Below are 15,603 nucleotides of genomic sequence, written 5' to 3'. Positions count from 1 at the left end.
TCCGTTGGTTTTCCCTTAAACACTCACAATTTAGATTGTTGCATATTGTCGTTGCCATGTAAAAAAACTATATTTAAATCGTACCAATTCTTATTCATAAATTTTAACCATTTTATATATATTTCACACTATAAACAATGACAGATTCTAGATTTTGTATTAAGTGTTGTCGGTGACATATTTTTTACATAGCGACACAATAGTAGCAAAAATGAAAAATTCGAAATTTTTTACACTGCATCTGAAAAAAAAAAAAAAAAAACAGGGGTTGTCGATGACATTATGGGCACCATAGTGGAATCAACCCCGACTACAAACACCTACATTTTTTTTTTCTATATCCTATTCTCTTCAAAATATGGATCCAAACTAAAATACTCAAACCACTCCTAACACCCCAAAAACCTCAAACACTTCAAATGATCCATTCTCACATGTTGGTAACTACGTGTAAATGTTAACATCTCCAATTCAACATCATCTATTCACTAACTATTCATAACCCAAATTACTTCCAACAACTTATACCACAACAATTCAATCATCACAATTTCCAGCTTTTTAACAACAACCGTCTTAACCTCAACAATTTCAAGCAAATCATTTCAACCCCAAACTCAAGTCTCATTTTCTCAATCCCAACCTAAAAACCTCGATGATAACGACAACAAAAAGGTCCAAAAAACTCAACCACAACCTAGAAAAAGACAAAATATTCTTAGCCGGTTTCTGTTGATTTGGATTCTTCCGGTGGTTAATGACTTGATACAGTAAAACTCCATGCTTTGTGTAAAGCTGCAATCTACACCACTTTCTATTTTCTTAAAAGTCATATAATATTTGCAATTCTACAAAACACACACACACACACAAATATGAATAAAAATCCGGACCCTTTTCATGAGCCCAAAAAATCCCAATGTATTTTCAGATTTGTGCAGGAAGAAGGCATGGCAGTTCACAAAGAGCTTTTGACCACTGCAATTGTTAAGAATCTGAAGAGTTACAAAAACTGTTTCCAATAAATTCCATGTGCTTATAATATATATAAACATACACTTTACACAAATGTTTAAAAAAATGTAAAGATGGATCTAAAACATACCATTTCCATTCTCCAACACATTTTCCTGTAAAAATGTCTGAACAGCTTCCCAATACTCATCACCACCAACCAGCCACGTGTCCATATGTTTGCCATTAGGAAAGTCCACAAAAATGCATCTTTTGTTATGCAATGCTGCTTTTGCATATAACATCTCCATGTGAGATGGAGGAATCATCTCATCTTGTAGCCCAGAAAGAAACAAAATCGGCTGTTTTATCTGTGTATATTGAATAAAGCTTTCAACTTTTTGATTTATAAAACTATAGAAGATAAATCTTTACACTTTTTAATGTATATCGAATGAATAATACCTCTCCAATTACATCAATAGTGTTCCAAGGAGACCTGACAACAAAATTCAGAATTTTTGGTGTTTTAGAATTGCTTGAGCTTCCTCCAATGAAATACTTCAGAAAAGGTAATAAAACTCCAGCCATGTCTAGAATTGAAGTAAAAGTGTTCTCCAATATCAATGCAGCCACCTGAAAAATCTTAAGTTAATGAACTTTTATAAATAAGTTTATAAATTATATATTATTGTATACCTTATCTGGATTATTTTTGGTAACCACAGCACCAACTGCCCCACCAAGAGACCTTCCAAATACTACTATCTGAGTAGTGTCTATGTCTGTTCTTTGACTCAGGTGATCTAAAGCAGCCTAGTGAAAATGAAAAAGATGGATGTATAAAAGATAGAGAAAGAAAAATGAAATTGTATAAAAAGTATTGGCTAGAAAGCAAACCTGTGCATCCATGGTGATTCCTTCTTGAGAAGGATAACCATCACTAGCACCATACCCTCTGTAAGAAAGCATGAAAACGTTGCAGTGTAGGTTTTGTAACATAATGCGCACCATTTCAAGACGATGTGCAATGTCTATTAGTTCATAAGTCAAGGCTTTTGATGATCATGTATGATATATATTCAGAATTTATATCACCAAGAAGGATACTACCAGCGTTTTCTTGGAAGAACAGAATAGTTGGGCCTGCAAATTGAACATGTATACTCTTAATCCCAAAATTTGGGAACAGATGGAGCTAAATTGAAGAATACTTTTTACATTTTGTTGCAGACATCACAAATTTGAGAAGAGATGGAGATAAGTTAAGAATTCTCTTCCGAATGGATCGTCAGTGATCATCCGATAGGGTAAATTAAAACACATATAAACCCTAAATTCACCAGCAGAGACGAATTTCCACGATTTGAACAGAAGTGATGCATAATTGAAACGGTAAAGGAGATCACATATGTGAATTGATGTATGCATGTTCATATATGGAGAGAGAGAGAGAGAGATGGTGACCTGTGGAATTGGGTGAGAACTTGATGAACCATGAGTGAAGGCGGACACCATCGGAAGAAGTAAGCCATACGTCTTCGAAAATGAGGCGGAGACGATCGGGGGTGATTGGATAGGACTTTGTGAGACCAGGCAAGACGGGGACGTAAACTAACTTTTCCTGAAAGGCTACCAGCAATGCCATTCCGGCCACCGCTATTCCGCCGACGCCGTAGATCAACAAGCTCTTGTACGACACCATCGCCACCTCCCTCTCTCTCACACACACACAGTGAATTCCTTGGCAAAGGAGTTAACCAAATCACTAGCAACGTGTTCAAAAAAAAAAAAAAAAAAGTGGGAAAAATAAGGAAGAAAAAATAATCGTGTCTGTGAGTTTCTTCGAAGAGGAAAAAGTTAATAGAGATTGCCTTTTTTTTTTTCTCTCTCAAATTTAATAAAAAATATCATTTTCATTTTTTTTTGTTAACTATACGAAAATACAAATTATTTTATCACCAAATATATTTTAGTGTAATGGACTTAACAAGTGTTTCAAAAATAATGTTTTTTTTGTTATAATACAAGTTAGTGGATGCGGGAGTGTGCACACTTGTATCTACTAAACGTTATTAGTACTGAACCCTAATATGTTGTGTCAAGTCGGGGGTCCCGCTTCTTCTTCTTCTTCTCTTCAAAAGATTAAAACAGTACAAAGATTAAATTGTCATTCTCGAAAAGATTAAAACCGTTTTTTCATTTATCAATTGTTTGGATAAGTTAGGGAAACGACATATAGATTGAAACACAGAGAAAAAACAACGGACGCTTCTTCTTCTTCATCTCTTCAAAATTGATCATAATTTTATGCCTAAAATCAAAATTGTTACTTCAGGAATTATCCCAGTTTGAATTTCGTGATACCCAAGGAAAATGTTTACATGATTCTTGTTTGTAATCCAGATTTTCTATAACCCTATTTCAAATTCCCCAACAATTATAACATTATAAAATTTTCTTTTCCCCTCAATTTTTTTAGAACAAACTCTTATGAGTGTTGGATGACCGATCCTACATTGGATATTGAACCAAATATTAAGAAAAGTAAACTATTTTGATATTAATGTGATGGTAGGAAACTTCATAAGGGTTTGTCCATGTTGACATTGGAACTTCGTTATTGTGGGTGAGGATCTTGGAGGGGTTGTTTGCATAGATAAGTGTTTTATTAATGAATTGGTCATATTAAGTCTGTGTTTTTCTTTTATTTTTCTTTTATAGTTTGGTGACATGCAGAGTCAGCTCCTTTTGTTTCGATTTGTATGTGTATTGTCAAACTTTTCTTTGGCTTGGGGACGTATTAACTTATACATATAGAGGATACGTCAGTGTTCTTTGACACAGAGTTATGTGGGTTGATGGAGGATATGAAGGTTTGTGGAGGTCATGTCTTTGAAGACATCTAGTGTGTGTTTGGGATTACTTTTTTAACTTAAGTGTCCTTTTGTAAAAATGACTTTTTCTAAAATGAGGTTTTTAAAATGTGTTTGACTTAGCTTTTAAGATTTTTAAGAGAAAAACCAAAAATCATAAAAAGATGGGATTTCATGACTTTTAAGAAGACTTCTTTTTGTTTATGACAAAAAGTTGATTTAAAAGAACTTTTTTATTTTGCCAAATATCTTTTAGATTTTTTTTAACTTTTTGGAAAAGTTAAAAGTCCAAAAGTTGTTTTAAAATGAAATCCAAACACCCCTAGTAGACTTGTTTCTTTACCCATTTAATTTGGTTGTCTAGAGTTGTATTCGGTAGTAGAGGCTTCATTCTTATGCTTTTGTGGCCTCCGAAGCCAATCTTGATTGGTTACAAGACAACAACATGTTATGAGACAAATGCATATGTGATATTGATTCTAATTATATTTGTGTTTTGGCTTAGTTGTGGTTTCACTAATAATGATACCCCATAAGCCTAACATGCATTGGCCACCATCCTTTTTAATAAAATTGTATTTTTTTTTTAATCTTTTAAATCGGTATGAAACAATACAATCAAGTTTATTTATATAAAAAATAATCCCAAACACCTTAATAAACATAATTATAACACCTAACATTTTCAGACACTTAATTACTATGGTCATCAAATAAAGAGTTCATTTATTCCAAATTACTTACTTTTATTCCAAACTAGGTTACAACCGGTGGAAACCACGAGTAAGAAAGAAAATTAATATTAATGATTAAAAATGATGATAAAAAATCAAAGATTTATAAAATTTTATTAAAGTAGTTTATTAAAAACATGATAGTAAAAAGTTATTTTGTAAATAATAATGTATATTAAATTTAAAACAAATAAATAATTAAGATGTTTATATATTGTTTATTTAATTTTTAAATTTGAGTTCAACACTTTCATTTTCTTAAATATCAATTAAAAAATATAATTTAATAGAATATGTTGCATAAAGAAAATATTAACATAAGGTATAGTATTAATTTGAAAACCATTAGTGTTATAACAGTATGTTGTGAAAATTTTAAATTAATTGTAAACTTTTAACTAATTTTTTTTTTAGAAAAACTATGAAACATGGACCATTTAAGTCAATTAAGATATTAAATCAGGTTATATATATGTAAAAAGCCGAAATTAGATAAAAAAAAAAAACCGAATTGAATTGAATATTGAATGAATGACGAATTGAATTGAATATTGAATGAATGAGGGGTATAATTGAACATCGCTTTAATGTAAAATGCTTGGTGGAAATGACATATGGACAAAAAGTTTCCTTTATTAAATAGGATTACATATTACTTGCTTTTCAAAACTTTACATATATAATCAATAAATGAAATTTATAATATGTTGCACATATAAAAACTATTAATTATGAGGAATATTACTTAATTAAATATGAAATACATTAATTAGGCACATATTAAAAATTTCATCAATAAATACTCTTGCAAAGAGTTCATTTATTCCAAATTACATACCTTTCAAAACTTTACCTTACTCCTTTGAAAAGAGTTCATTTATTCCTTAATCAATACTTTTTTTCTTTCAAAACTATTTCAAATACTACTTAAAAGTTCATTCCATCAAAACCATTAAATATATATATATATATATGTATTAAGTTTAATCTTTAAAATCATTATGCAAAAACTAACATAAATTCCTGTGGCTTTTCCAAAACGTACAAACCTAGCCTCCCTCCTTGTCATTTTCTCTTTCATTTTTTTTTTTTAATTCAAAGTTTGGTTTTAATACGTTGACTAATAGATATTTAAATTAGATAGTTTACGTATAGACATTTGTGATTTGGTCATCAAATAAATATAAATTGTATGTTTTTTGTTGGCTATTTTCCAATTTTGACATAAATAATAGAATAAACCCTATTACGCAATCGATCTATATCTTTCCATATTTTTATAATTGAACGGAATACAGAAAAGCTTTTTTTATAAGTGGGTCACATAGATATTTCCCAAAGTCAAACAACGACTATCTATCATCCTTAAAAGGAATTTTCTATTAAAAACTTACCCATAGAAGTCAGAACTTTCAATACAATAAAAAATGTCATTTTGTTTTCAAACAAAAGACTTATTCTTTAAGTTAGTTATATACTTTATTTTAGAATATGACTTGCATTTTCTTATTCTATAGTTATGTTCCCCCTTGCCTTTTTTTTAATCTTTCCAAGTAGGTGATTCTAGCAATAAACATCTTGGCAAAAGGTAAAAGCTTTGCTTTTCTTAAATACTAACATTTAACTTCTTTTGATAACTATTTAAAGAAATTTAATACTACATCAAAACTCTCACACTACATCCTGTAAAACTCAAACACTTTCGACATTTTCTGCAACTCTACATCCAAGCCTAACCAATATCATAACAAATCACAATTTCCATAATCATAAACCAACCCTTCAATTTATGAAATTCAAATTTCCAAACACCATTCAAGTAAGCTACAATCTTTTCTCAAACAAATACAATAAACCTAAGCTCAATGAACACAAAATGAACATCAAAAACTTAGTAACAAAGCCAAGGATGAGTTGCCCAACCGGTGTGTTATCTCACCAGCCAATATCAATCATGATTGTCCACCCGATGTGTGCTTAAAAACCCCTCATTTCCCCTTATCCCCCATGAAATGCCACTATACCCATGATAATGTTCATGTTCCATTCCAGATTGATTAGCTTCTTGATAACTTGAAGGGCAATGGGATGTCAAGAATCTTGCAGGTTTTGATTGTTGTTGAGATTTCTTGGTTGGAAGAAACCTCCCACCCGAACCTCTAACCCTATTCAAAGCATGTTTATGTCTAGATTCATGAAGGTAAGGCTGCAAAAGTCATTTCACACACAAAGATCACTAAAGATGTCTACTTTCTTAATGTTAAGATCAAGAAAGATTGTGGGTACCCTTCGGTTTTTGACAAGTTTGTTTTGAGCTTCAAGTTTGGCTCGAATCTGTCTCCTTCTGAGGATACCATGATATTGTTTTGCATTGACATAAATAGGGCCATCTTCTGATAGATCTATGGGGAGTGGAACTCGGGTAGGAGCTATTTGTATGAAATGAGGTTGAATCTGGTCAAAATATTGATAATAGTTTCATTATAGGGAGTATATTCATGAATCTTGATTACATAAGTAAGGGGGAACTTACAATAGGTTGTGGTCCATAGGGGGTATATAGTCCATTAAAGTAATGATCAGCATAAACATTTTCAACCTGATTTTGAAAGTGAAAAAGTTAGTAGAATATGTGAAAAAAACGGATTGAAAAATAATGAGATGTCATGTCACATACTATTGGTGTTGTCTTTTCAGCTTGAAGACCACCTGTCATGCCAAAACTTGGATTGCCCATAAATAAAAATGGCTTCATTTGAGTTTCATCTTGAAGATATCATGAAAAAAAGAGAGTAGCTAATCATATAAACACGTTCTCTAAAAGTGAAAAAAAAAAAAAAAAAAAAAACTAAGAAAATCAATTGAACTTTATTTACTTTGGCAATAAGGGAGGGGTAATTTTGGTATTTGGGTGATGACTAGTGAAATTATGAATTCGGGTATTTAGAATGATAGTCTACAAGTTATGGAAGGGGGAGGCTATTATTGATGAACCAAGTAGAAGTATGTGGAACACCATATAGGTTTTGCTTAAGTAGGTTGCTTTTACATATTTTAATGTCTCAATGAAACTAAATAACTATTTTACCCTTAGATTCCAAAAAAAAAAAAATTCACAATATTTATCAATTGTTAATGTGAGAGGTGATAGGGAAAGAAGTATGACAATTAGGTAAATGGTTGATGTTTTAAGACATTAAGGGAAGTTTCTTAACCCAGGAAGTCATTTTGTCCATATAATTAAGTGCTTTAACTCATCAAGCTCATTAACTAAAAAAGAAAGAACTTATTCCGATAAGCTTTGTATAAGTGTTTCGTTTCAACTTAGTGCACATGTAACAACTTAAAAGAGAAAGTAATGAAAACAATGTTTTCATATTAAGTCCTAACTTTTGACAATTTATCGGACCTTAGTTTTAGACCCTTATATTAAACTCATATGAATATGAACACACCCTTGTTTCTTTAATCTTTAGAATCACAAAGTCTTAAGGGGTGTTTGGTTCGCAGAATGTTTTTAAAAGGAATGGAATCAATCAAAAGAATTGGAATATGAAGGAATTAGAATTTGTCATGCATTTGGTTGACATGAGAAATAACGGAATTCTTTATTGTTTTATGTTTGGTTTTGAAAATATGTTCAACTATTATAAATATTTATGTAAAAACACCAAAATATTCCTTATTGCTTTTTTTTTTTTTTTTTTTTTTTTTGTACTTGTTTACTTAATAAAAATGATAGATTTTGTCTACTAAAATCTTTTATTTATTAGTTACATCTTTTTAACCTTTTTAATAAAAATCAATTGTGTTCCACAATTGTATTAAAAAAGATTGTTTATTTAGCATTTACATTTTCACAAGTTCTCTAACATGGCTTGTTATTGCAAACTATACTTCAATAAGAATAATTGTATGATGGTTTAAAAAGTCAATATATCCCAAAAAAAAAAAAAAAAAAAAAAAAAGTTATAGCAATCAACTACCTGAACCAGACGATGAGATACATTGATCTTGAGAATGAACCCCATGTGTAGCAACATCATCATCCTTTTGAGATTGATCAGATGAAAGACACGTGGATGAATCTTGATTGTAAGATTGCTGAGTCAACTCATTCGGGTCTCCAGGTAGGTGGGGTGCAGGAACCATCTTCAAGCTATAATTTTTGCAAACAAATTGAGGTATTTGCTGATCATCTCAATTTCATCACGTTATGCAAGTAACATATGTAATTAGGCATTAAATTGACTAATGCTTTTCTTTGATTTACACATTGTAGTTTGTTTGAATGAATCTAATCAAATAAAGCAACCAAAACGTTATCGATCATGAAAAAAATGCAATCCGATATCATAAAAAGACCCGCCATGAACATGCATACAGTTCACAGCTCTATCGAGATAAGATCAAAATCAATTTCGAGGGACGAAAAACAATTTTTAAAACCCTCAAAAAGATCAAAGCCCAAATCTTTATCAGAAAAATCGAAGGTCACTGATGATTCTCGTAACTAGAAAGGGTTGGGGGGACCCCGGGAAGGAGGAAGAACAGCTGGAAAATCTTACAGAAAAAGAATATAAAGCTACTGACTCAAACTCAACACAGTATGCATTGATTTCATTCAAGAATCATAAATAAAGATATACCCACATCAAGAAATGCATCAAGATTGAACAAAAAGCATAAAATATAAGATAAAATTAGCAAAAAAGGAAAACCCAATATAGTAAAAGTCAAACGAAAGAAACCCAGATAAGAGAAGTGTTGTAAGATGAAAGAAGTAAGAGAGAGAAAGAAGAAAAATTGAACCTTTGAGATCTTGAAGAAGGAAGCAAGAAACAGAGTTGTTGGGGGAAATTGGGCATGTCTCCTCCCTTGAAACCCTCTAGAAATCTTCTCTCTCTTTCCCTGTCATCTAGGTTTGATGTATCTATCTAATATATCTAAATCTCTATACTTCTTCCTCCCAGAAATAGCTTTAAATATTTCCTGCTAATTTTTAATGCTAAATGGAATAATAAAGACAGACACCTATGCCATCGAACAACCATCCTCCCCTGCTCATTTGGAAATTTTCTTTTCTTATTATTGTCGCTTCTGTTTTCTAGTTGGTCCCACCATAATACAATCACTTTATTTTATTCAAATATTATAAGTATTTTAGGATGACGTACTTTGAAGTTTGAACTATGATCATACCATAAAAACCTAATTGGTTTAATCCTTTTACCAAAAATGGTAAATTAATATTAAACATATCAAATATTGTTACATAACCAAAAGCCGTTCACATAACCCATAAATTATTCTAAGGATTTCAATGGAAACATCTTCTAGCTCCCAAACTTCTAGTGAGCCGACTCCACGAGTTGGCTAGAATAACATGGAAGGAAAATCGAAGTGATACTCTTTAATAGACATCAAAAACAATTATAAAATTTGTTGTTCACATGACCCACAAATTATGTAAGGATTTCAATAGAAAACATTTTCTAACTCCCATACGTGTGGTATCCGACTCCATGATTTTGCTAGAATGACACTGAAAAAATAAAACGTTAGTCGGATTGTCCGAGTGATGCTCTTTAATAGACATCAAAAACAATTATAAAATTTGTCGTACACAATATGTTAACGTGTGCAATAACAACAATAAATAGTAGACGATACACACAGACCAATCAATGAGTCGATATTAAAAAGTGTAAACCGAATGACCGTCACTAGTCACTAGTCTGTGATGATTCTAACGAACTGACAAGTGCATGGGAGAGTCACTCATACTAAGTTGAATTTACGGTGAGATGCTATAAAATAATCCATATTTGTCGTCAATATAATGCCCTGGACATGTACAAGTTTGTTAGAAAATATATTATTGGTTAATTTAAACACAACCTGAATGATACAGCCTAAAACACATTCAAAATCCATAGTCACATAATGTAACCCATATCTGAGACATATGTCAAGAACATGTTGACTGAAGCAAATGTTAAACAAGTTTTTCTTAAATTAGATTTTGTAAACTATTGGACGTTTGTCCCAATATACTATAGTCGAAACGACTCTTCAAGATGCCACATGTAACTAGACTTAAACTTTACCTCAATGCAAAACTTTAGTTTCGATCTCAACTTTATGGTGCAAGGTGAGAGTATGAACTTGAGTATTTTGCAACACCTTTATGGTGGGTGGAGAGAGAGAGAGAGAGAGAGAGAGAGAGAGAGAGAGAGAGAGAGAGCATACGGTATTTGTTATGTTAGGTGCCTCATTTTTAGGTGTATTATAATATAAAATTTATATTGAAGAATAATTTCGAGAAATCAAATATCCTCCTACAATTTCTTCCTACTCATTACATCAAGACAAGTGTCAAAATAAAGAGAAGAGATTAAAGGAAAAAAAAATTAATGGTATCCACATGTCATAATCTTATATGAGTATGAGAATAAGTAGGAAAAAAAATATATGAAGATATTTAATTTTTTAAACTGGAAAAAGAAACAAAAGACATGGACTCACTAGCTATTTTGTATTTTGTGGAATCGAACGCCCTAAGAGGATTTCATTTATTAATGGCATGTGTTAGATTTTATCTAAAAACGACTTATTAACTTATTGACTTTTTGAGAAATCAATAAGTTTTAAAAAGTTTTGTGGAAAGGAAAAGGCCTTTTAAATAGAGATTATTATATTATGTAGGCGAAGTCTAGACTGTTCGTGGGGTACTAGATCTACTTGCTTACTTACGAGGTGAGTCTTCTCACTATACTTACCTGAGTGGTAATATTGTAACGCTCTGTTCTGAATCGACTCCTAGCCTGAGGAGGTGGCTCGAAGGTCAGTCATTATAAGGATTATGGCTCTTGGTAAGGTAAGATCTAGCCCCTTTTGGGTGTGGGTGATGTATTAGAAGTGATCTGGGTGTTCGGTTCGTGTTTTGGAGCCTAAGGGTATTTTAGTAAAGTCGTAGTTCGGGTTTTTGTGGGAAATGGATTTTTATTCGGAAGGTCTTAAGAGAGGTTTGAGTTTTTAGAAGTGTAGGGATTCTCGTCACCTTTCCGTGGATATAAGGATCGTCGGAATCGGGCTTATAACGAAGAAGTTATGGCCTTCGGAAGTTTCGTGGGTTTCACGCTTAGCCGAGTACACGTGGCGTACATAAAGTGTATGCGGGGCGTACTAGCAAAGAAGGTAGTACATTGGGCATACCCTGGAGTACGATGGGCGTATTGACCAGGAGGATCGCGTATGTTCCCCGGAGTACGCTGGGCGTACCATATGTATGTTGGGCGTACTCCAGTCAGATCAGAACCCTATTTTAGGGTCTTAGACCCTATTTAAACTCCTTATCTCTTAACCTAACCCTAATATCTTCAGCCTCCACCCCTCTAAACCCTAGAAATCGTATTATACCATTCATGGTGGCATTTTGAGCTTATGGAGTCCATTTTTTGAAGTGTTTGGCTCATTTCCAAGAAGGTGGAGTTAGATACATAGATAGAGATCAAGAAGAAGCTTATGGACCTGGCTTTTGTGACTCATTTTCAGCTTGATGAATGTATAAAGCTCTGAACTTGACCATTGAATGCTTAGATCTATTATGTTGAGTTTTTGGATCTTTTTGGTCCCAAGAATGGAGCTTTATGGTTCCAAATTCGTTTTTTAGGCTTGGGGTTGCCACCCTTGATGCTATTTGAGTCCCTAAGACATAAAGTTTTCATCTTGATGGTCTTAATGGGTTCATGCTTGAGTTAGGGTCGCTTTTATGGAAGTACAATGCCATTTTTGGAGTTTGGGTTTGTTTGGGGCATGCAAAGTCACCAAGTCAGTGACTTTATGGGTTTAGACGTTAAGTATAGCTCTGATCTGTGATATGGACTTGTTGGATCAAGTATCAAGCACTTAATGGATGGTGTGCATGAGCTGTTTGTACGATGGGCGTACTATGTAGTACGTTGCGCGTACAGTCCATTTGCTCAGTACGCTAAGCGTACAGAGGAGGTACGCTCTCATGAGGACTTGGGCCTTAGTGAACTGCAGACCTTTGGGCCTAAATGGTTTTGGGCCTGGACTTGCAGGTTGTTGGATCTGAATGTATCTTGGGCCAATATTGGAATAGTTGGGCTTATTAGGCCTTGTGGCCCAATATAGAAATGGAATTCACATTTGTGGGCCTCGGTTTGGGACAATTCTTGGAATAGGTTGTTGTAGGCCTTCGTGGGCTAATTGGGTCAGGATTATTGACTAAGGAGAATATTAAGCATTATTATAAGGTCCATTAGAAAGGTTCGGGCCCAATTTGGAAAATTAGGACATTGATGGTTTTATGGACATTATAATGATGGGCTTTTGTTTTGGGTTTGGCCCTAAGTTTTGGATCATATTGGTACAGGGGTAAAATGGTCATTTTACCCCATGCATGGATTAAGGATTATGGTATAGGACCCAATTTCTAATTGGGTATATTGATTGGTAGTGACAGCTCAGGTAGCTGGCGGGGCAGCAACTAAGGAATTCAAGCGGGAAGCTTCTACAGTGCAAAGTGTGTCTTCTCACTATACCAATGGGTCTAAGGCACCAAGGCCGACCCATTTTATGTTATGTGGTATGCTAGTAATTATATGATGTGTGGTATGCTAGTTGTGTTTGTGATACTTACATGGAAGACCCTGGGGGGAGCCCGTGGCATTGGATGTAAGTCCATGTGGGGTAGCCCATGGCAGTCCTAGGTAAAGACCATGTAGGGTAGCCCATGGTATTGGATGTAAGACCATATGGGGTAGCCTATGGCAGTCCTAGGTAAAGACCAAGTGAGGTAGCCCATGGCATTAGATGTAAGACCATGTGGGGTAGCCCATGGCAGTCCTAGGTAAAGACCATGTGGGGTAGCCCATGGCATCCTTACAGGTTTTTGTATGCATGGCTTATGTGTTATATGTAGCTTTTATAGCCAACAGGAAATGTGATACATGTAGCTTTTATAGCAACAGGATATGTGATATGTGGTTTGTGTGTATGGTATGCTCTAGGAAACTCACTAAGCTTCGTGCTTACAAGTTTTGTTTATGGTTTCAGGTATCATCGTTTTGGAAAGGAAGGGCTCGGATTGATCGCAGTGCACACACCTATGAACTCTGCAATGAATGATTTTGGTATGAACTCTGATAAATGTTTTACTTAATGATGATTTGAATTGTTTAGAATAAATGGTATCAATGTTTTAGCTATATTAAAAATGAATTTTTTACCTTTGATTTTTGGGTTGTTACAAATATTGTGTGACCGGAGGGTCTTATTTGAGTTATTGACCGGATGGTCCTATGTGCTTATACTGAGTTATGTGATATTATGCATTTTGTCTTTGTGATATAAGCTATATTTATGTGCCTTACTGAGTTAGCACCGGAGGGTCCAAACCGAGTTGTGAGATCGGAGGGTCTTCACTGAGATACATGACTGGAGGGTCCAACCCGAGCTATGAGACCGGAGAGTCTTCACTGAGACACATGCCCGGAGGGTCCACTCCGAGCCATAAGAACGTAGGGTCCTCACCAAGACACGTGACCGTAGGGTCCATGCCGAGCTATAGCCATGAGAGACTTATTATTTGTGTATGTGGTATTTTGGGGAACTCACCAAGCTTTGTGCTTAGCGTGTTGTGTGATATCTGTTTCAGATACTTCTCAGGATCGTGGGAAGGCGCTGGCTTGATTGTGCACACCTGTTCAAGATTATGTTTGAGGATTCTGGGATGTTATCAGTTGTTTTATTGATTTGTGTTTTGACACTAGATACATTGTGGTTTTTGAGAAAATGTGATATTGAGTTTTATGTGGTTTAAAAATGAAAATTTTGATTGAAAAATTATAGTGTTACAGCAAGTTCACGTCGTGGACCATGGCTGAATCACTTTGTAGGCTTGCCATTTGCGTTTTAGCTTCAAAAGGTGTCTGAATGACATTTTCACGTCGTGAAATTGATAGGTTCACGTCGTGAACTTCCATGAGTCATCCTGTAGCCTTAGCACATGTTTTCTAGCCTCGATTAGTGTCTTTGACTAGTTTCACGTCGTGGGCTTAATGTTCACGTCGTGGACTTGAGGCGACTAGGGTTTTTGTCACGTGTCATGCTTTTAGACAGCTACATCTTCGGAAGGTCATAACTTTTGCATACGAACTCCATTTTTGACGTTCTGTATATCCACATGTAGCTGGAGTCATACTCTACAACTTTCTTTTAGATCACTAAGCCCGAAAAGTGCTTTATCATAAAATCACTTTTTACAATTCCCGGTGTTGTGTCGGTTTTGTCGCGAAACTTCGACATGTCATAACTTATTTGTTATAACTCGGATTTCAGCGTTCTTTATATGTACGGAAACCTTGTAACATGTACTATAACTTAGTTAAGATTATTTATTTTAAATAATCTTCTATAAAAAGTCACTTTGACGCTTATTGTCTCTAAATTGACTAGCCTGAATCTACGGGCGTTACATTAAGTTATCGTTAAAATTAGAAATCGTATATCATAAATCATTCAATTCATTATCATAACGAGAGATAAGCATATTAAGATGTTTAAGGACAAAATTTACCTTGTCGACAACCTTCTCACACTCAGCTACCTGCTCTTTGATTGATTTCGCATAAAAGCAATTATCAGAAACCTTCCTCCTTCAGAAGCCTTTCCTCCATTAGTGAAATAACCTTTCTCTTCCGAACAAATGCCTTGCACCATCAGACACCTTCCTTCATTTCTTTTCTCTTTTGATTTAGCAACAATACATTCTCCATGAGTAGGCCTCCTAATTTCCTCATCTTCGGAATTTGTTGACCAAACTTCTATTTTTCCTTCATCACTTTCTTCTTGAACCATCAAAACTAGCTTTTCTGCAACCTTCTTTCTAAGTTTCTCAATCTTTTGCACACAATATGCTTCATCCTTATTTTTGTCCTTCTTCTCATTCATCTTCTGCAACATACATTCTTTTGCGAAATGATTTTTACCATGACAATAATCACAATCAT

General features: G+C 33.9%; 2 protein-coding genes across 5 annotated transcripts; both read right to left on the bottom strand.

Moving 5' to 3' along the window:
• Positions 1-541: 541 nt before the first annotated feature.
• LOC145007168 (alpha/beta hydrolase domain-containing protein WAV2-like) lies at positions 542-2,756 on the bottom strand. Of its 2 annotated transcripts, none has more exons than XM_078966150.1 (7): positions 2,422-2,756; positions 2,065-2,100; positions 1,855-1,988; positions 1,654-1,770; positions 1,420-1,590; positions 1,106-1,325; positions 542-995 (listed from the first exon to the last, which is right to left on the bottom strand). In XM_078966150.1, exons 1-7 carry the CDS (start codon positions 2,657-2,659, stop codon positions 988-990), a joined length of 924 nt encoding a protein of 307 aa, XP_078822276.1. In that variant the 5' UTR covers positions 2,660-2,756; the 3' UTR covers positions 542-987. The 2 variants fall into 2 exon arrangements, with proteins under 2 accessions (XP_078822276.1, XP_078822275.1); XM_078966149.1 differs by having other exon boundaries at positions 542-978.
• A 3,489-nt stretch (positions 2,757-6,245) lies between these two features.
• LOC145004470 (nuclear transcription factor Y subunit A-3-like) lies at positions 6,246-9,631 on the bottom strand. 3 transcript variants are annotated; one of them, XM_078963401.1, is made up of 6 exons: positions 9,377-9,631; positions 8,551-8,763; positions 7,242-7,330; positions 7,098-7,163; positions 6,851-7,018; positions 6,246-6,770 (listed from the first exon to the last, which is right to left on the bottom strand). In XM_078963401.1, exons 2-6 carry the CDS (start codon positions 8,714-8,716, stop codon positions 6,513-6,515), a joined length of 747 nt encoding a protein of 248 aa, XP_078819527.1. In that variant the 5' UTR covers positions 8,717-8,763; positions 9,377-9,631; the 3' UTR covers positions 6,246-6,512. The 3 variants fall into 3 exon arrangements, with proteins under 3 accessions (XP_078819527.1, XP_078819529.1, XP_078819526.1); XM_078963403.1 differs by having other exon boundaries at positions 8,551-8,755; XM_078963400.1 differs by having other exon boundaries at positions 8,551-8,723.
• Positions 9,632-15,603: the final 5,972 nt, after the last annotated feature.

Source organism: Lactuca saligna, chromosome 7, assembly GCF_052625555.1.
Source record: "Lactuca saligna cultivar CGN05327 chromosome 7, ASM5262555v1, whole genome shotgun sequence".
Taxonomy (NCBI): Eukaryota; Viridiplantae; Streptophyta; class Magnoliopsida; order Asterales; family Asteraceae; genus Lactuca; species Lactuca saligna.
This window is presented reverse-complemented; position numbering and strand designations above follow the sequence as displayed.

Coding starts and splice junctions, on each gene's coding strand:
- LOC145004470 (XM_078963400.1), bottom strand. CDS start 9,432: ATGCCCAATTTCCCCCAACAACTCTGTTTCTTGCTTCCTTCTTCAAGA. Junction 8,724..9,376: donor CCTTCTTCAAGATCTCAAAG/GTTCAATTTTTC, acceptor CAAAAATTATAG/CTTGAAGATGGTTCCTGCAC. Junction 7,331..8,550: donor TATCTCATCGTCTGGTTCAG/GTAGTTGATTGC, acceptor GATATCTTCAAG/ATGAAACTCAAATGAAGCCA.
- LOC145007168 (XM_078966149.1), bottom strand. CDS start 2,659: ATGGTGTCGTACAAGAGCTTGTTGATCTACGGCGTCGGCGGAATAGCG. Junction 1,989..2,064: donor CTTCCAAGAAAACGCTGGTA/GTATCCTTCTTG, acceptor ATGAACTAATAG/ACATTGCACATCGTCTTGAA. Junction 979..1,105: donor TGTGTTGGAGAATGGAAATG/GTATGTTTTAGA, acceptor TAACAATTGCAG/TGGTCAAAAGCTCTTTGTGA.